Raw genomic sequence first — 21,852 nt, forward strand, 5'->3', positions numbered from 1 at the left:
TGGCGGGCTCAAAATCCAGACATCAAAATAGCTAGTTGACAGTATTATCTCTCCCTACTCCAGAATCTGACGAGATCAAAATCTGTATCACTCACCTTGTAAAGTTCAGGATAATCAGCATCAATTCAACATAACCGGCATCACAAGGGAGAAGAGGACATCAGTAGAGCATCACCTTTTTCGACCGAAATTTGACCTCTGGTAATTTCTAGTACTTCATTTTCCTTGTAGGCATCTAGCTCTGTTTAAACTGTATGCATGTTAAACTGATGCATGTTTAAACTTTTTAAATGTAATAGGTAGTCAATTTTCAATTTAAATATATTAAAATAAAAATCAAGTAGATGAGAGCTGGCCATATTTGTACCACTTATCACATTCTAACTTTTATCTCTAAAAATTACCTTTGTAATATTTTAACAATAAAATACATATATTCAGCTACTTACATTATTTTTTGGTAATAATATTTCTGTAGTGAGTAATAAAAATTTATTATTTTTGCAAGGTATGCAAGTGGTACGAATTAGGAAACCAGTCCGCCTTAATTCATACCACCAGCTCCCTAAACCGTACCCACCAGAAAAACAAACAGACAATAATAATCCAAAAGTAATGTTTAGTGTAATAATGTAAAATATAGTTTAACGTTTTCATAATTGTTATGAAGATCCACAGATAAACAAACAAGCATGAGTAATCAAAATAAGTAATCAAAGTGCTATATGATCTCATGAATTACAATCAAGTACATGTGGTTAGTCTTTCTTTTATTTCTAGTTAAATTGTTGGAAAAATTTAAACTAATATTTAAAAGAGTGTAGACTTATGTGGCAGATGTGTACTCTAGAATAGGCACCTAAAACGTACCTGTGAATCTAAAATGCCACTTAACACGTTGAATGCCATGGGGGTCACCGGTGAACGGGGCTGAGTTTGTTCATAGAGCAATGGGGGTCACCGGCGAAGCCAAGACTATTAGAAGCTCATAACTCGAGTAAATTTTTAATATTTTTATCTTATTATCGTTACTAAAATGGTTTGAAGAAATTAATGCTATATAGGACACACAAAAATAGTTTTATTTATGTACGCAGAGATGCCAACTTACTCCCGACTGCAAATATATATTTTAAAGTGGTAGTTTATCAATTGTGATTCTTGGTTTAATAAATTCAATTAAGTATATTTTTATCCACCACTATTTCTACCTATATAATTCACCACTTAATATGTCATACTAAACCTCTTAATAAACTAGCAAAATCTGTCTAATCTTTGCAAATATAGTTTGTAGTTATTTACCGTTGTGACCGGACGGGCTAAAACCCCTGAATTAGACAGGCCGACTTATCATTTATTGTTGGAGCAAAGAGCTAACATAAGCACATCGAATAAATATTTTCAAGTGGTAGTTTATTAATTGTATTTCTTGGTTCCTTAAGTTCGATTTAGTAGATTTTAATCCTCCACTATTTCTTAACAATGCGTAGGCTCAAATAATTCACCACTTTACAGTACTTATAACATGCTTTACATTTTTAAAAGCAAGCAAATATTGTCAACTATTTGCAAAATTTACTTTGTAGTTATTTACCATTTTTTAAATTATTTTGGCTTGTCCGCAGCAGTTGGCATCTCTGTAATAACATAACGAATACTAAAATAACGTTAACTTGCGAACTTGTTTGCTCCAATATTGCTTGATAGGTCAGCTCTGATAGTATAGGAGCCTTAGGACGGGCAGGTCATGTAAAATTAACGTAGCATTCAACGTGTTAATTCTAATTTATTATCTAATAGTGAGGCTTTTATCCATATCAACGCCTGTTCAAATTTCGGAATATATCCGCTTTCTAAAAGATAAAGACTGGTAAATTAAGTATTTCAAGTTTAACATTTATTTGGGGTAAACATGGCAATCGCATCTACCAAATGCATTAATACTGTCCAAGTCTGTATAGTGCCGTGAAATCATGTTGTTTTTATACTTTAATACCAATTAGTAGCTAAAGTAAACACAAAGACGCTTTTCTAATTATTACAAAATGTAAATTCATCAGGTCAACAAAGTATTCTCAGAATTAACCAAGACTTGAAAATGCTGGAAGAAAGCGAAACATTGGCATTATTGAATCTTCTTATTTTGAACACACTAACAGCAATGCTCTACATATGGAAAACACCTCATATGAAAAAAGTGGTGGCATACATTTGTTTATACCAAATGGATATTAATTTTGTTTATCTACCACTTTAAAAAAAAGTAATAAGCGTAAACCACATTAGTACAAAAGTAATAAGCGTAAACCATGCAATTAATATATCAAATACTTGCCACATTCTACCATTTTCGGAGATTTTTCTACAATATTCAAAATTGTAATGAATTTGGTGCGTTAATATTTTATTCTTGACCAATTAAATTTCATTTGCTTTGATGGCATTTTTATTATCCCACTATATAATGAATTAAAGCAATTGTGTAAACGTGATAAAAGCAATGGATTCTACAAAATATTTTCAAAGGGCAGGAATAGCCTGGTTGGTAGAGCACTGGGCCCATGTCCAAGAGGTCGTGGGTTTGATCCTTGCCGGCCGAAGACTCCCCGTGGACTGATACACGTTAAATCTGTCGAGTCTCAAAGTCCTTCATGTTCCCATAACAAATCATATCTCTGGGGGGTACTGATCCAGGAGTTTCCTTGTCTGCTGGATTGGTTTAAAATTACGAGGCTACGGAGTTGAACATTAGTAGTCGTAAACCCAAGATTGGGTCGGCTGTTCAACAACGGTTATATAATAAAAATAAAATAAAATATTTTCAAAACGTTCGTGGTGGCTCAGGTGATATTGCCTTCCAATGAGGTGAATCGGGATAGAATTAAAACAATGGCAGGTAGATACAAATTCCGTATCTGTCTTTCACCGACCACAGTGCTGACTTATATTATCTTCAGTGGTAGATGGATCATGGGTTGGTCCCCTTGCCGGCAGGCTAACCGTGGGAGGTTTTCCTTTCCATGTAACGCAAATGTAGGCTAATTCCATCAAAAAGTCCTCCACGAAGGTAAATTTGTCCCAATGCTTGATCCAGGAGTTTCCTTGTCTTCTGGATAGGGGAATAAATTACAAAGCAACGGAGTTGAAGAACATTAGAAGTAAATCCGAAATTGGTTCGGCTGTTCAACGACGGTCGTAAAATAAAATAATATATATTAAAAAACGGTAGAGAGTTATACAAACTAAAATTTGCAGACTTTCGGTTAATTTTGCCAACTTTTTACAAGGCTCAACACGACTTAACAAACGTGTACGTAACAAAGTGGCGTATCACGTAAGTTTTTGAATTATTTAGTAGTGGTGAGTAAAAACCTAATAAATCGAATATACTAAACCAAGAATCATACATTAAAAGAACTACCACTCGATAATATTTATCCCCTGTCCGGTGCAAAGTGGTAACTCTGCCTGATAATCTTGCTCCGAAATTTATAACTATAAACAAAATAAAGCACATTAGGTGTAATTGTTAATTCATTAACTTTTCATGTATTTTTAGGAGTTAGGACTCCTGGGTTGGCAACTATGATATCCTGATCAATGCAAAAGCTTATATACACAAAAATGAGAAAGAGCAAAATCTGGTAAAATAATAATAATATAGCTCGTTTTAAGGAAGAAGTTCGTTTTAAAGAAGATAAAACATTCATGATTACCAAGATTTTCTTAACAGTTAAAATATGCATAATGTGTCTATGTAAAGAACTCCTCTCGCCATTCGCCTGGAGCAGTGGCGCTGACTATGGTTAGGCGGTTTTACTATTTCAAGTAAGAGTGTTGGGTTTATATTTTAGACAGGTTTTAACTTGAGGGACAGGTATCAATGAAATCAGGGGAGAGATAAACTCCCCTGTTTGAAATGTGCTATTTCTCGTTTCCAAGGCAACAGACAGCCTTAGACTTTGTGACGAGGAGAGTTCTTTCTATAGGACTGTATAGATAACCCGAGTGAAAGTAAGTAATGATGAATAATTTATAATTTAAAAAAAAAAGGTCTTTAGATTTGAAGTAATAGAAAAATTAATTAAAATAAAAATACTAAACTAAAAATAACAAAAAATTTTTTACCACTAGAAAATACTTTTTTTACAAAGCGGAGCAAGATGGCATCGCTGTAGTAGTTAAGTTTATATATTAATATTCCACTTTTTGTTTATTACGATGCATTCATAACAATTTTGACCGGCATTACCTATAATTGATTTAAATATTAAAGCGAAATGGACAAATAATCATACATCGTGATCTCTAACAAGTTAACTACGGATTTTTCTTGAATATTTAAAATAGCTACTATTTCACCACAAATATAAACTCAAAATTTAAAGAAAAAAATGAAATCAGTATATACCACTTCTCTTTTTGAAATTAAATTTTTATTATATTACAAATGCATTTCTCTCAGTGTGCCTCGATTTCTAATTTAAAATTAAATAAGTAGCTGCCACGTAGATGGTGGGCTACAGTTTTACATTATTATAACTTTACTTGCATTTCGTTATAGCTAGATATAAGTTGCTTGCAGAGCGGAGCAAGTTTACATCGTTGCCCTGTTTATGATACCAATTCTCTATTTCTGTAAATTAAACTTTTTATTAAAACACCTGTGCAATTTTTTTTTTAAGAACTCTGTTTTAAAAGGAAGCGAGGCAGGGTTCATTAAACACACGTTATGAAAAGTAAACATTTAAAAAAAAGTACATTAAATGTTAACTATTTACAAACATGTAAAAAGACTTTTTAGTACAACTATTATCCCTTCAGTGGGTCGATAAATGAGTACCAAGTATGCTTGGGAACTTAACACTGGGGGTTTCGCTTTTGGCTGACCACCTAACCGGAACATCTACAGAGATGCCAACTGCTCCGCTTTCTGGAATAGTTTTAATAAGGGGGTAGCAAATTATGTAGTAAAATTCGTTAAAGGTTATTAAGGTAGTTATTCGTTACGCCTACTTTTTAATTGAGTAACCGATAGATTGATGCTTCAACATTGCATTTTAGATGATACTTATAATTTTTGATATTTAGTGGTGGGAAAATTACTTAAATTGAAAAATACTAAACTAAAAATAACTTAAATTTCACTATCACTAGAAAATACTATTTTACAAAGCGGAGCAAGTTGGCGTTTATCTGCTCCTGCACCCCAGAGCCCAAGGTCAAGAAAACTGAAATGGGCACAGTAGGCCTTGGCCCTCTATGGACTGTCACGCCACTGAGTTTAGTTTCGTATAACTATTAAATTACCTTTATTAATGAACTGATATTATTAATTTTAAAAAAAATATTTGAATTTTTCTATTGAAGTAGTTAAATTTTAAAATCGAAAAACACGATATTTAAAAAAAAAAAAATCTAAGTACGAATAAATGCCGCAATTTGAAATAGAAACCATTTTCTTACGTGACGATTTTATTAAGGAAATGCTCGAATTCTACTAGAAACAATAAAGAGGTTAAAGAGCAAAGAAAAGAGATGCCGAGCGTATTTGGAAGAAGAAGAAAAAAAAATCGTACGCTTGGTCACTTCGATGACACGTTAATTAACAGTGAAAAAAATAAATCCGAAATGAAACGATAATGGAAGAAATGTTCAGTGTGAATTGGACGCCAACGTTATTAAACTAAAAACAAGCTTATCGAAAATCCGGCGATATCTAAGTAGAGCAACCACCGGAAACTTTTCGCAAAGGGAAATTGCCGGGATCGGCAGCAAATTAAACCGTTGATAAATATGAAAGAAATACGATTGGAAATCAAACTATCTTCTTAATTTTTTTTTCCTGATCTCCAACAAAGAAATTTCTGTATAGCTGTGCAGTTATTTTTAATGTGAAACACTGTTGAATTTAATTATTGATAAATGTATAGTGCGCCAAAAAATAAATAGACGACCCTGAATAACTTTTGATACATTTATTGGACTTTCATGTTCTAGGATTCCATCGCAGACGATATTTTTCGCCCCCAAAATATCCGCAATCAGGGAAATATGATCCAAATAGATTGTTTAAGAGAACGCTATTTTATTTTTTTATTTTTCCTGCGCATTTTGAAAGCCTTTGCACACAATTATAAAATTTGTTTATCCAAAGATAACTCCATGCAAAAAAAAACTTTTGGTAAATATTTGTTATTATTTTATTTAATAATAGTACAAAATTTTTTTGAAATGTGAAGCATATAGTTTCTTACATCATTTTAAAGTATGCAATTGTACGTGACTGAATGCAGAATTTGAGCCAAATCGATCGAATAGTTCCTGAGAAATCAAATGTTTAAGAACACGACTATTTTAAAATTCGATTTCTTATGATCCGATTTAAATTTTGCCGTGTAAAATTACGTTTTTTAAAATGATGTAAAAAATTTTATGACTTACAATCCAAAATTTTTTCGGTTATATTATTAAATAAAATAAGAAATATTCACAAAAATCTATTTTTTCCACGGAATTATTATCGGATAAACGAATTTTATAATTGAGTGCTAAATTTTTTAAATTCACTTAAAAATATCTCAAGATACGACTTAAATATGCAAAAATTAACATTAAAAGGTCCTAAGTTTGTATCACTCTCCTAAACAAACTATTTGAACCAGATTTTGGGGGTCAGAAATCATAATTAATCAAAAAGAAAGGCCATGTTTATTCAGGCAAAATAGGTTTTCGTGTCTGATTTCGTAACTTAAAATATCGTTTGCACGATTTATATAGCATATTTGTAGTCACCATCTCAAACCATTAGGATTGAATCCTAGATCATGAAAGTTCGATCAATTGATCGAAAGTTATTCAGTGTGATCCGTTCTTTTTTTTTCCACACTGTACAATAGGAACTTTAAAATTAATAAAACTTTCAAATAAAATTAGTTATTTGAGAAATTCTGAAAAAGGTAATCACATGCTTAGAAACCCGAAAGCTTTAACTTTTCACTATATTTCAAAGGTAGTGAAATAAAAATTCAGTTATACATAATTTTTAAAAGTTTTATGGACTTGAAAATATGTTAAAATAATTCGAAAGTCTTTTAAGTAACTTTCAGCCCTGAGCGATAATATATTTCTACTTATGATGTGATACACCAAGGTCATATGTTTTTTATTTTAAGCATAATTTCCAAAGGAGAAGGTAAGGTCCTGTCTATAAGCCTATACGTTTTTTATGAAGTTGTACATTCAGACAAAAAATAAATTAACCAAAAAATATAATTTTTAAAAAATTTGATAGTTTTTCACACAAAGCTAATTTCTAAATTGAAATCCCCACACCCCAATTTCAGAAGGTCAAATACTTGCATAAAAAGAGGAAGAAAAAAATTCTTCCCCTAAGTCAGTGTTTCCCAAAGTGTGGTACGGGAACAGTTTAGTGGGGGTACGCGTTCTTTTGCGAAATATCTTGTAACAAATGAAAATTTCAAAAAGTTTTATTTAAAAACAAAGCTAGCCATGAAAATTTACGATTATGTATTTTTCTAGTGGCTATTTTTTGCAGAGTTAACAGTTAATAATGAGTGGTGTCATTAGCCAGTTGTGATTTTTAACTTTTGTGCAATTTTTTTATAATGAAGGTTTGTAATAAATTTGATTTATTTTGATTATTTTTATAAAATATAATTTTTATCTCTAACATAGAATATGGATCGCTGGTTAGTATTAATAAAAACGTTGTACCAAAAAAGAAAAATAAACATATTTTTGGAAAAATACATTCATTTTTTTATTAGTGGTACACAGCGTCATACGAAAAATTTAGAAAGGGTACGAAAAAGTCATTAGTTTGGGAAACACTGCCCTAAGTTATCCTCCAAAAAATTATAATATATGAAGGTATGAGTTTCACTCTAGGTTCTAATTTTTTAATTATTATTATAACTTACAAATAATAATAAATAGTAGCAAAATCAATGGCTTTCATATAAAAGAATCAGAAAATTAGCAGATCATTAAATTTTAATTATCCATACAATTTTAATTCCAACATATTTTTTAATTAATTTATTTTTTAAAGGTTTCCTTACAGTAGACCTTTCAGTTAAAAATGAATGGGTACTAACAGAAGAAACAAGTTTGGATGATTTTGTTGTAAAAAAAGTGTTTACAGTTTTTTTTAAAAGCTTATAATTCCTCATTAAAAAAAAAAAACAATTATTATTAAAAGGCATTTCTACAAATCTTCATAAACATTTAATAAAAATAAATTGGGTTAAACACAAATGAGAATTATTATTTTACCAACAAATAACTCTAAGAAATTATAATTTTAAATAGAATATAAATTGTTTAAGTTATGAATTGTAAACAAAGAAAGTATCACTATAAAAATCACTGTTAATGATAATTATAGTTAAATTTTGTAAACCCACTGCATGAGAGAAATATCATAAAACAAAGCAAATGAGAAATCTGGTATTATTCAACAAAAATATGCATCTTTTTTATACATATATAAATTCGAGAACTATTAAATGGTTTTAAGAAGAAAAAAATAATTATAAATAGATACAAAGAGAAGTTTTAAACAAATTACTACAATGTATTTTGGTTTACAATATATTTTGGTTTAGTACTTGGTTCAATATGCAACAAATGTTTTTTGTTCCAAAAAATTGATAAAAATTTGAAATAACGTAATATTTTTCAAGCTTGGAAAAATTATCACTAATTTTACCTAAGAATATGTAAGGACTTAAAAATGTATTATAATAAATATTATTATGAATTGATAATTAAAATTAATAATTTAATTTTAAACTTTAAATAATTATTATAAATATTATTATTATTTACTGTTATTAATAACGATAATGTATAGTAAATTTGAGGCAGCATTGTAAAACGCATTTTGAAATTTATTGGACAAGCATAAAAATTTTTAACAGAAAAACTGATTGACAGGAAAAAAATAATTGGAATTATGAAAAATAAGTAGAAATCTTTAATAAGAAGTTTTAAACAAATCACTACAATAAATTTCATAATTTAAGAAATATATGCAACAAACGTTTTTGTTCCAAAAAATTTGAAATAACGTAATTTTTTTCAAGCTAGGAAAAATTATGACTAATTTTACCTAAGAATAATTAAAGGCTTAAAAATATATTATAATAAATACTATTATGAATTAATAATTAATAACTTAATTTCAAACTTTAAATAATTATCATAACTATTATTATTATTATTTACTGTTATTAATAACGATAATGGATAGTAAATTTTAGGCAGCATTCTAAAATGCATTTTGAAATTTATTGGACAAGCATAAAAATATTTAACAGAAAAACTGATTGATACGAAAAAAAATAATTGAAATTATGAAAAATAAGTAGAAATCTTTAATAAGAAGTTTTAAACAAATCACTACAATAAATTTCATAATTTAAGAAATATATGCAACAAACGTTTTTGTTCCAAAAAATTTGAAATAACGTAATTTTTTTCAAGCTAGGAAAAATTATGACTAATTTTACCTAAGAATAATTAAAGGCTTAAAAATATATTATAATAAATACTATTATGAATTAATAATTAATAACTTAATTTCAAACTTTAAATAATTATCATAACTATTATTATTATTATTTACTGTTATGTATTAATAACGATAATGGATAATAAATTTTAGGCAGCATTGTAAAATGCATTTTGAAATTTATTGGACAAGCATAAAAATGTTTAACAGAAAAACTAATTGACAGGAAAAAAAAATTTTTAATTATGAAAAATAAGTTGAAATCTTTAATAACTCACCTAAACCTAGGGTAAGATTCACCCGATTAGGGTATTGTATTCCTTCGTACATAGTTTCACTCTGCCACCACGTTTGGTTATCATTATTATTAAAATCTGTCAAATAATCCGGAGGATGCGCTAACTGGGGGAAGGATGCATCGCAGATCTCACATGACTTTTGCGCCCCAGTTACCCCTGTCTGAAGACAGTACTCCGTAGGGCCCCTCGTCCCGCACGTGTTTGTCGCTTCCACCCGCACATTGAAGGCAGCATTCACAAATTCAGGAATGCAACGCTGGGGTCGACGGAATTCGTCATAACATCGACTTTGAGTGTCTCTGGGGCTATGCAGATCTGTAAATATCAGTTCTTTTTGTTGACAGCGGGAATAAGGTAGCAAGGACAACGCCCACAAAATTAACCCCGACCGAAAAAGAGTGATTTTCATTATACTAATGGTCGCCATCTTCCAAGTTCGGACCACACTTCCAAACTGGCCCTTCGCGGCGTAAAAGAAAAATCGCCGTAGTGAGCAAAGTTACTTATCGCCGTATGACTGTTGAATGTCTTTAGGGTTGCTGGTTTGTTTGTGATTGGGAGAAAAAAAGTTTTTTTTTTGGCGAAGTCGAAATAGTTTCGAATGGCAAAAAATGGAAAATAACTTTTTATTTCTATCAGTATCGGTGCACGCAAGGGGTCACGAAAAAGCACAGCCTTCCTCCAGTCAATCAAATAAATTAGAAATCGTATTTTGCATTTATCTTGTAACTATTTTTTTTTTATTCTAAATAATTGAAATTAATACTTGTCATGCATCAAATTAAATATACTGATAACAGAGCTGAAATTCAATATACATCAAGACGGAAAAGAGTAAAAACTGGTATCAAATAAATGTCGTTTTTAGCTTTTTTTCGGGAATAATGAAGTAGCCCAGTGATTCTCAACCTTTTTTTCGGGGCGGCACACTTTTAACGATTTCGAAATTTGACGGCGTACAATGAAAAATATTTGTTTAAAAGTTGTTTACTTACCAATAATACAGTGTGTTAAATAGTTTATGATAATAATTTTGAATGTGAAATAATATACTACAAAGGCATGTTTATTAAAGGGATTAATTATTTCTTTCGATTAGTTTTTTATTAGTTAAAAACATTTTTTTTTCTAGTTATTAATTGTTAGCTTGTTTTCTATAGCTATTAACTGTTATTATTTTGTGATTTCTTGTTAACTAGTTTTTTTGCTGATTATTAATTGTTAGCTTATTTTTTGTTAGTTATCCTTTGTTAATTTGTTTTTATAACTATTAATTGCATAGCTTACTTTGATGATTATCTTTTATTTCCGTTTGAAAGTTAGTATTTAGCTTGCTTTCCTTTGTTAATTAATAATCATTTAATTTCCTACTTATTTCAACATTTTTTAAAATTGTCAAAGACAATTTAAACACTTCCTTCTTATTTTAAGATAGTCAGAGACAAGACAATCGCCAACAAAGATGTTCGCGCTGCTAAAGCGTGGAAAAATTATAAAATGCATTATACATATATATACTTTTCTTTAATTTAAACTTTACTCGTAATAAAAAAAAGCATTATAATTTTTATTGTATCATTTCTAATATTTGTCGACACACAAAAGTGCCGCGGCACAGTGGTTGAGAATCACTGAAGTAGCCATAGCTACTATATATTCTTTTTTTTAGCGGATACATTTTATATATTGAATTCCTTCTTCCCCGAAAAATAAATTAATATCAGTGAATTGTTTATTGTTCAGAATAGATTTACTCCTCCCGAAAATTATCTACTACTGAAAAAGTTCTAGTACCAGTTTTTTCTCTTTTCCGTCTCGCTTTCACGCCTGACTGTAATTAAATATGTATACTGTACGCTGTAAATTCTTATTCTAAATAATTATTAATATTTTTTTATTCTAAATAATTGTAATTATTACTTATGTGTCATATTGAATCATCAATTGTAATCATATATCTATATTATACCTTGTAATTTCTTAATCTATAATTATTAATATTTTTTTCAATCTAAATAATTGTAATTATCACTTATTATGTGTCGTATTGAATTATCTACTGTAATCAAAAATCTATATTATACCCTGTCAATCAAATAAATTAGGAATTATATTTTGCTTTTATGTATAATACTTTTTTAGTTTAAATAAATATTAATATTTTTTTTATTTTATATAATTGTAATTAATATTTGTTATATGTCACATGTAATCTACTCCGCTTCATACACTGAAAGCAAAAATTGCAATTTTATATTTAATACAATAGTTAATATTTATTTATAGCAACAAAAAAAAAGGTATAACAAAAAGAAATATTTAACAGAAAATTAAAAATTGCATAACACTAGAATCCATTGTTAAAAAATTCTTTTATGATCATTTCATAATTAATTGCAAAAAAATTAAACTAAAGCAAGATATTTATTAATCTTTTAATGTTAGAATTTGGTATAACGGCCCCAATCTGCTTTAAGCTGTCTCAGTCTAATACTCCATTTGCTTATAAATGAATATTCCATTTAGAAAATTAGATTAAAACCACCAAAAGTATATTTTTAATGCGTTTAATATGATTTCTAAGTCGAATAAGGATCAAGACAAAGTCCGGCCCAAGGCCCACCAAATTTCTCGGATCCCTTACTGAATTAAATTACTCAAAAGTAGACCAAACAATAAAAAAAAATGTATTGAACTGGATGATTCAAGAGAAACATTCTAAGAATTTTTGAAAGCAGGCGATTGAAGATTATTTTTCTAAGATAAAGTTTACTCATCTATATATTTAAGCAAAATATAAAACAATGTTATATCAAAATAAAAATAGTTTGTTAACCACAAACAATTGATAGTTGTGATTTTCGCTAGAAGTCACTGATTAGCTGAATTATTTTCTTACTGCAAGGTGTAATTATTTTTTATTTAATACTTAAATCAACACAAAGCTAGCCCATTTTTCATTATATTTAACGATAACTTTATGTATTCTAAGATATTAAGGTTATTAATTATAATTTTTATTAGAAAATGCATTTCAACACACAAAAATTATTCAAAAGAGCCAAAATTATATCTTAGAAAATTAAAAACACATTTAAATAATATTTTATTTAAGAATAGCACATTTAAAAAAATTTAAATTCATGTTCAATGAAAAAATTATACCCAAAATATTGATACATTTAAAAGTATTCAATACAACAGATTTTTTAAAAACTTTTTTTAACGTATTTTCAGCAAATAATTTTATGCGAATTTTAAAATCCTGTTCTGTAGTAATATCTGTTTCTACTTATTATATAATAGGCTTTTCCAGCATTAACGTTTGCTCTTAAATATTGCTAAATGTATATGAAAGCAGAAAAAAAAGTTATGTTCAAATAAAAATAGTTAAAGACATTTGGTGACCATAAACAAGAACTATCATGAACTTTTGCTGTGTCATTTAAGCTGTAATAATTCATTAGTTAAGCGAGCACAAAGCTAGCCCACCTTACATTCTAATTTGATTAGTGCAATGGTTAAGTAAGTTTGGTTGTATCACGATATAAAGAAAAATTTTAAAAAAAATTCATTTTTTGAGAAAAACTGTTTCTTTCAGTATTTAAAAGAAATAGTAATATTGAGGACTTTTTACTAATTTCTGTAGCCCCTCAGAAACTGTGAGCCCTAGGCCCATACCTATTGGGCCTAGACGATAATCAGGCCCTGTAATCTAGCACGTATGAGTAATAAGTTACAGGTTACTTCTGTGTGTTATATTTGAGCGGGAATTATAATAAGAAATCTTAACAAGCAATGTGCATACTTGTACTTCTACTTGCATACTTGTACCGCTCAGTGACGTCAACTTCAGCGGAGTTGACTGTAGTAACGATGGGGATAATAGAAATGTCTCGTATTAAAATTAACAACACATTTCGTAACTATAAAATATTTGAGATAGTTCAAATTTTAAAATGGTCTTTCGACTTCAATACTTGTACGGTTGCTGAGAAATATTTTAGAGAGTGGTAGTCTTATAATAATACTAACGGTATTAAATGAACTGAACTGCATTAATCATCTGAGCACCTGAGGTAACGCCTCCTATAACTGAACGGTTTTTTATTGGTAGTCCGATCAGACCATTGTGAAGGATGCCCACTTTCAGAATAAGTCACTTAATGCAAAATCTAGTTAAAATAAGAAAGTGGTAGCAAATATATGACTAAAAATTTGTTTTATTTATGAATATTATTGGTTTGCCTTATTCATTTGTCAACCACTACAGATTCAATTCTCAAATATGTAAGATACATTTCTCTCAATTACTTTTATAAAAGATTTTGGGTTCATGCGCAAAACTGGTTCACTTTTTAAACAGTTTGCGCGGACTACTTATAAAAGACCGTGTGGAGGCTTCTTGATGTAGGAGGTGATGCCTGAGGCCGCTTGCGGCCCTTTTCCCCTTCATCTTTAACTTGAACTTTCTGGTGTTTCAATGAGGTGGGGGAATTTAAATAAAGTAAGGTATATTATCCTATCTAATATATGTTATATAAATAATTTAGACTTATTTATTTGTCGTGATAGATTAAATGATAAGATAAAGATTTTTACGTTGACCTATAAATATTACTACCACAACGAAAAAAAAATTCTGAATGGCCGCAGAAGTTGGTATCGATCTAAATTGTAGTGATGAACACGAACGCTTAAATTTTCTAAAATAAATGTAAAAATTTCATTTCCACTTTATCTGTTTAATGAAAAAGTGAGATCATATATAACCTCTTCAGACCTGATTAGGCACGACCTAGAAATTCTTTCAAAGTGGTAGCTAAATTTTTGTAAAAATATACATACTTTGAAGCATTCATATCTACTAAAAACATTTTCATTTCGTTTTTCGTGGTATGAAAACTTCAAAACTGATTGTATAAAAAATCGAATCCCAGCGATGACTGATAAATGCGAATTCCGCATCCAGCTCGCACCGACTACAGTGGTGATGTAAAATATCCTCAGTGGTAGACGGATCATGGGTTAGAGACCCCTTGCCATCAGACTGACCCTGGGAGGTTTTCGTAGTTTTCCTCTCCATGTAACGCAAATACGAGCTTGTTCCCTCAAAAAGTCTTCCACGAAGGCAAAATTTCTTCTAATACTTGATCCTGGAGTTCCCTTGTCTTCTAGATTGGGTACAAAATTTCAAGGCTACCGAGTTGAACACTTCAAGACTTAAACTCAAAATTAGGTCGGCTGTTCAACGGCGATTATAAAATATAAAAAATAATAAAAGGTGTAACATTGCATAAAACAAAATTTACAATTTGACTTAATTTGTGAAATTTTGATTTGAATTTCCCTTACGAACCATTTGGGGTCAAAACTTTTGATCTCTGAAACTACTAGAAGGAATTTTTTTCCTTTTTATCCCAAATTAAATTTTTATTTCAAATTTGAAATTCGAAATTTTTTGTTACCTTTTTCATACATTTAGAAAAAAATGAAACAGAGGGGATTTTAGTGTCTTGCGTTAACATTGCTCAAACCCCTTCATCCTTCAGCTAAGAGAGCAATTCATAAATCCCCTCCTACCTTACGTGCAAGTTATTTCTGTAAGCGACGTCATTGTATATAAATCGTTACCTTTATTTATGTAACGATTCAGAAGTCCAGCAGGTACGACACGCTTGTGTGATATGGTTTACAGGTATAGGTATCCAAATAAATTTTGTTTTATATTTCATAACCGTCGTTAAACAGCAGACCCAATTTTGGGTTAACGACTATTAATGTTCAACTCCGTAGCATTGTAATTTTGAGCCCAATTCGGATGACAATGGAACTTCTGGATCAAGTATAGGGAGAAATTTGCCTTCTTGGAGTACTTTTTGATGGAACTAACACGCATTTGTGTTACAGGGAGAGGAAAACAACGAAAACCTCCCACGGTTAGCTTGACGGCAAAGGGACTGTTCCGTCTACCACTCATGGCTGAAAGCCCTTATATAACAAGACGGAAAAGAACAACAACTGGTACGAAGGACATTTAATTCTAAAAAAAAAATTTCGAGAGAAATAAAATGCCTATTACTATCAAGATATTTCTTTTATTATTGTAGCATATATGTATAAAACTGCTTCTTTTCCAAGATAAAGTTGATATTGTTGAATAGTTTATAAAAAAAAAAAAAGAAGAAGAAGTAAACTCCTCACGAAAACTAGCTATAACAGAAATGGTTTTACTACCAGCCTTTTCTCTTTTCCGTCTCGCTTTCACCCCGGTTACCACAGAGGATATTTTATATCAACCTTGTGGTCGGGACGAACCACAGTTAGGTGCGGAATTCGTATTGGCCAGCCATTGCTGGGATTTAAACCAGGTTCACCACATTGGAAGGCGAACGTTCTATCCCCTGAGCCACCATGGCTCATCCAATTAAATTACAGGTATCCAAAAATTGATTCTGCGTGATAATAAACTAAGCCCAAATGGTGTCACTTTAACCAGTCAAGCACAACCACGTGATTAGACCCAATCAAATGATTCATATAACGTATTCTTCTTCTCGAGTTACAAATACCCAATTAAGGATTTTTGACCTATCGTACACCGATGTCGCCTTTGAGTAAACATCGAAAGTCTCCAAGCTAAAACTTAAAATATGTATGTCTTATAATTAATAGCTACATTTTTTTTATGAATTTTAGAATTTAGTGTGTAGAAATATGGTACTACGTTTAATGTACTTTAAATGAATCAGTGTTTATTTTACAGCATATTAAAGAGCATATTAATTTAAAAAGCATATTAAAGTACTCGGAGTGCAAAGGGCTAAAATGTCATTTCAAAAGTGCTATCATCTATACATCATACTTTGTTGATCATACATCAAGTACTAATCTAAGTTTGTTTATTGAAACTTAGAAAGGGAACAGTAACAATCAATTTATTTAAAACTATGGAAAGAAATATAAAAAAATCTCATATTAAAAATCTCTTTGCATTTTTTAAAATGGTGGTTTTTTATCAAAATAATTTTATTTAAATTAATAATTTTTTTAAAAAGCAATTCATGATTTAAATGAACCTATTTTAAATCAATAAACCTAGTGATAAATAAATATGATTTAGCTTTTTTAGTACGTGACAATAATCTGAACCAACAAAAAATATATGTTTGAAGTTAAAAATAAATTTTCAATGTTAAAAATAATTAAATTTTTTTAAATTAGTATGGAGAAATATTATAAGAAGCAAGATAAGCAGGCTTTTAAAATAATATTTTTTTTACCACAAAACTAACATCCAAGAGGTTTAAGAATAAATTTGAAGTGACATGCAAGTAAGAGTCAAAGGTGTAATTCCCCCCCCCCCAAAAAAATTGTAATTTAACTATTGATTTCGATAGAAGTGAAATACCCGAGGCAAATACAACGTGGGAAAATTTAAAAAGTCGTGACAAATGCTTTAAACGGTTAGAGTAAATTTTATAGGATTTAATTTCATTACAATTTTAAGGTTTCAGATGGCCAGTTGTATCACAAATATTCAAATTACAAAAATTGTCGGTCGATGGCAATTAGCTAAACATTTTGTTCCATCTATTTTCTACCAGTGTTTAAACTTTTCTGGAAAGTGGCTATTTTGTAATTACGCAACTTGTTAACAGTTATGAGTTTTTTATCAGTAAAAAAAGTAAGCAGTTCTGTATAACAATCTAAGGATGTAACATCCCTGCCAACTTTTAATCCTTTCCATTATAATTTTTCCCAGTGGTATTAAAATGGAATTAAAACTTCAATTTTAAGCAAACAAATACGTTGTATTTGAGAAAACTTAAGTTAACAACCATAAGATAGTAACGCATATTAATATATGTGATTAATTTTTGTAAGAATAGTGGTGATCAAAACCATCCAAAAATTAAGTTTATAAAAGAAAAAATAGTATATACTTACTACCACTTTAAATATGAAAATAATCCGGAAGAGTTGGCAGGTATGATGAAAACGTTTTGGTACCACTTTTTTTTTTCAAAAGAAATTTACTTTTTTGATGTGAATCTTGATCAGAGTAGTTTTGGCTTCTAAGTATGCTTTTAACCCGTCACCAGCCACTTCGTTCCCTTGGGAATACTTCTTAGATTAGTAGTTAAGTTTGTATTTCAATATATTTTTCTTTGCTCTTTAAATTTGATTTAAAGTTATTTTCCCACCACAACATGTAACTGATTCAAAAACTTATATGAAACGCCACTTTCTTTCAGCTCTGCCGAAGCGAGGCTTTCTGAAATGTTGGAAAATTTATCAAAATACTGAAGACTTTAGTCTTGAATTGCCTACCAGTCTATTAACCCTTTTGAAGGCCGTGTTAAGTACACTTACCACCACGTTTTACCACTTTTAATTTAGGTTTCCATTTTTCAATAACTTCAGCTTTCTTGAAGTGAGTTTGAATAAAATTGGTAACCATTTGTCACTTTTAAAAAACGTATAAAAGTTATAAAATACATAATTCCTTTTGAAGTTTGTAGCATTTAAGGAATTTATTTTATAAATAAAGAAAAATAAAAGTCAGTAAGTTCCTAATAGGTCATGTTACATATATTTACTACCAAAAAAATGGCATTTTTATTAACTAAATGAGTTTTTTTTTTATATATCAATTACTGTCCTTAAAACAATTTCAATTCCAAAATATTTTAATTTACCTTTACTAGAAATAAAGGGCCCATTAAAGGGTTAAATATTTCGCAAAAAATTGTTGTAGTTGGCAGTCCTGCAATCCTATTTTCCTAAAGCCAAAAGTCTTAGTCGCTCAAGGGCAAACATTACTAGATGAAGTCAGTTGCCCGCTTTGCGGGCAGGCACTTCGAACTACTCTATATCTAGTCTAGTAAATAAGCAATCCTATTTTCAGTTAATTTACCTATAATGTTATTATTTTATTTTATAACCGTCGGTGAACAGCTGACCCAATTTTATGGCTTTACGACTACTAATGTTCAACTCCATAGCCTTGTAATTTTGAACCCAATCCAGAAGACAAGGGAACTCCTGGATCGAGTATTGGGAGAAATTTTTGATGGAGCTAACCCGCATTTGCGTTACATGGAGAGGAAGACCACGATAACCTCCTACGGTTAGCCTGACGGCAAGATAGGTCTAATCCATGATCCGTCTACCACTGAGGATATTTCACGTCAGCACTGTGGTCGGTGCAAGCTGGATGCGGAATTCGTATCGACTTGGATTCGAACCCTGAGGCGAACGCTCTATCCCCTGAGCCATCGCGGCTCATGATATTATTATTAAGTAAATCAATCCTGTTAATATTCATTTAATCAATCCCATTATAATTCAACATTTTATTTTATATTATAAACGGCGTTGAGCAGCCTACCTAATTCAAATTTTGTGATTATCAGTGTTCAACTCCTTAACTTTTTAATTTTGAACCCAACCAAGAAGACAAGGGAGCAACCAAATCAAGCATTGGAGTAAACTAGCCTTCGTTGGGTCTTTCTGATGGATCTAAGCCACAGTTGCGTCACATGGAAAAATACGGATGGACATGGAAAAATACGGATTACATGGAAAATATTTTCGGAAAATATGATGCCCATGAATTATTTGTAGATGAAGGTTTTTAATTAATATATTTTTATAAGCGGTTTCGGAAAATAGCAAACCAGTTTCAAGTGAATCCCGCGTTGTCAAACTTTTTAAAAAATTCAAATTTTGTCTATCCTTACATTAGAGCTATATATGTTCTTTATGTTTTCTGCCTCTGTGTGCTTTATACTAGATAAGATTCTTAAAAAAAAAAAGAAAAAAAAATCAAAAAAAAATNAAAAAAAAAAAAAAAAAAAAAAAAAAAAAAAAAAAAAAAAAAAAAAAAAAAAAAAAAAAAGATTCCTTAAAAAAAATTTAAAAAAATAAAAATTATATGTGCTTTAGACTTATTTAAAAAATTTTGGAAAATATTACACCCAAATTTTAAAATGGAACAAGTTTTAAATAAATCCAGTGTTGTAAGACGTTATTTAAAAAAAATTGCAAAACTTAAAACCTAAATTTAGCTCTGTATAAGCTTATTAGCTATAGGACTAAACGAATGCAAAACTAAGTAAGATTTTTTTTTTCAAAACAAATTTTAATAAATATGATCCAAATATTTCAATATTAAAGCAGATTTAATGAATACTGTGTTTTCAAATGAATCACAAAATAAAGGATGTGCTCTTATTTTAGCGCTATACAGGGTGTCTTAAAAGTAAGGAAATGATTAAATATTTCAAAGAATATGAATCGAATCTAAAAATAATCGCATAAATGATGAATTCAATAAATCCAAACTTAACCTCCAAACTCACTCCCTCGGAATATGTAAGGGTATGTAACTCCTCTGAGCATATTGAATTAACAGAATAAAGTTTCGATTGTGTGTTGGCAACAGGTATATTATCCTTCACAGGCATCGTAAGTGACGTCATTCTGTGTACATGTTATAACTGAATTTGTACACCGAAGAGCCATTACATTAGGACCACCCTGCTAATAACATGTAGGACCACATTTAGCCCTCAAAACTTCTAGCACCCGCCGTGGCATTGATTCCACAAGGTGCTGATAGGTAGTCTGAGGTATCTGGTACCAAGCGCTCACCAACTGGTCCTGCAATTCCCTCACATTGCGAGGGGGTAGCGTGGCAGCACGAATTTGGTTTTCCAAGTAGGACCACAAATGCTCTATTGGATTAAGGTCAGGTGAATTTGGGGGCCAAGACATGACTTGAAAGTCACTGGAATGTTCCTCGAACCAATCCATGACGATTCGACCCTTATGACATGGTGCATTATCCTGTTGGTAAACACCATCCCCCGCAGGAAAAACTGTTGCCATGAATGGGTGAACCTGGTCTGCAACTATGTTCAAGTAGCTTACAGACGTCAGGGATTGTTCTATGAGGATTATGGGTCCTAATGTGCTCCATGAAAACATTGTTCCTGGGCGAGCTCATTGTTATAGATGGAGGGTGGTCATAATGTAATGGCTCTTCGGTGTATAAAAGGCATGTTGTCGAAAGTAGTTTTTCACCTTGTCTCTTCATTATAATTTACGTTAGTTACTATGCCGTTGCATCCGGGTGATGTATAATGTTTCCCTTATATGTTTAAGCTGCATAATATGTAATTATTTTTTAGTTGTTTGCTGTATCAATCTGGTACTGCTTTTAATAAAACATATTTAAATCAGCAGGTTTAATAGTATGTGCTACTATAATCACTCACCATCAACTGTGCCTACAGCAGTGATGGGCATCATTCGCGTAAATTTTATTCAAGACTAAATTTATTCAGAATAAATTTATTCTGAATGATTATTCATATGCAAATTTAGTCATTATTCATCATTCATTATGCAAATTTTTGAATAATGATTGATGAATAAATTCATTAGTCATGATTAATTTTTATGAATAAAATTTTGAATAACCAGCGAAATATCCAAGTATTATGTCATTACCATTGCAAGTTGCGAGTCAATTACAGTAATCGATTACAAATATAATTAATTTTAGATAAATCAACTACTTGCAATGATCATGATTACAAACAATCACGAAAATAAATAATTATTATTTCCCATTACAAGCGGTTATGATTATTTATAATCACAACAAAACGTGATTTCAGATAATCAGAATTATAAATAATTGGCCCTGGGATTTCAAGCCATCGTGATTACTTGTAATCATAAAGTTAGATTACAAGAAATCATAACTACAAGTTATCATAATCTAACAATTACAGGTAATCTTAAATTCAAGTAATTATGATATATACTATTACAACAGGAGTAGATGTAATCATAATTTCAAGTGGGCTTGATTACATCGTAATAGAGATTGTAGGTAATTGAATACTTTTAAAACAATGCATAAATTGTATATGTAAATGAATTTTTTAGTTTACTATTGTTTGGTTTATTACATGAAAACTTTTAAACATAGAATTA

The 21,852-nt window shown here is 30.2% G+C and overlaps 1 protein-coding gene across 1 annotated transcript in view; it reads right to left on the reverse strand.

Moving 5' to 3' along the window:
* The window catches only part of LOC107452433 (laminin subunit gamma-1), a 74,788-nt gene extending 64,416 nt beyond the window's left edge, over positions 1 to 10,372 (reverse strand). The window contains exon 1 of the mRNA XM_071185638.1: positions 9,820 to 10,372. Within this exon, the coding sequence (XP_071041739.1) occupies positions 9,820 to 10,267 (448 nt within the window). The 5' untranslated portion in view covers positions 10,268 to 10,372. The remainder of the gene's footprint in view (positions 1 to 9,819) is intronic.
* Between the last annotated feature and the right edge of the window lie 11,480 nt (positions 10,373 to 21,852).

The sequence above is a fragment of the Parasteatoda tepidariorum genome, chromosome 9, assembly GCF_043381705.1.
Source record: "Parasteatoda tepidariorum isolate YZ-2023 chromosome 9, CAS_Ptep_4.0, whole genome shotgun sequence".
Taxonomy (NCBI): Eukaryota; Metazoa; Arthropoda; class Arachnida; order Araneae; family Theridiidae; genus Parasteatoda; species Parasteatoda tepidariorum.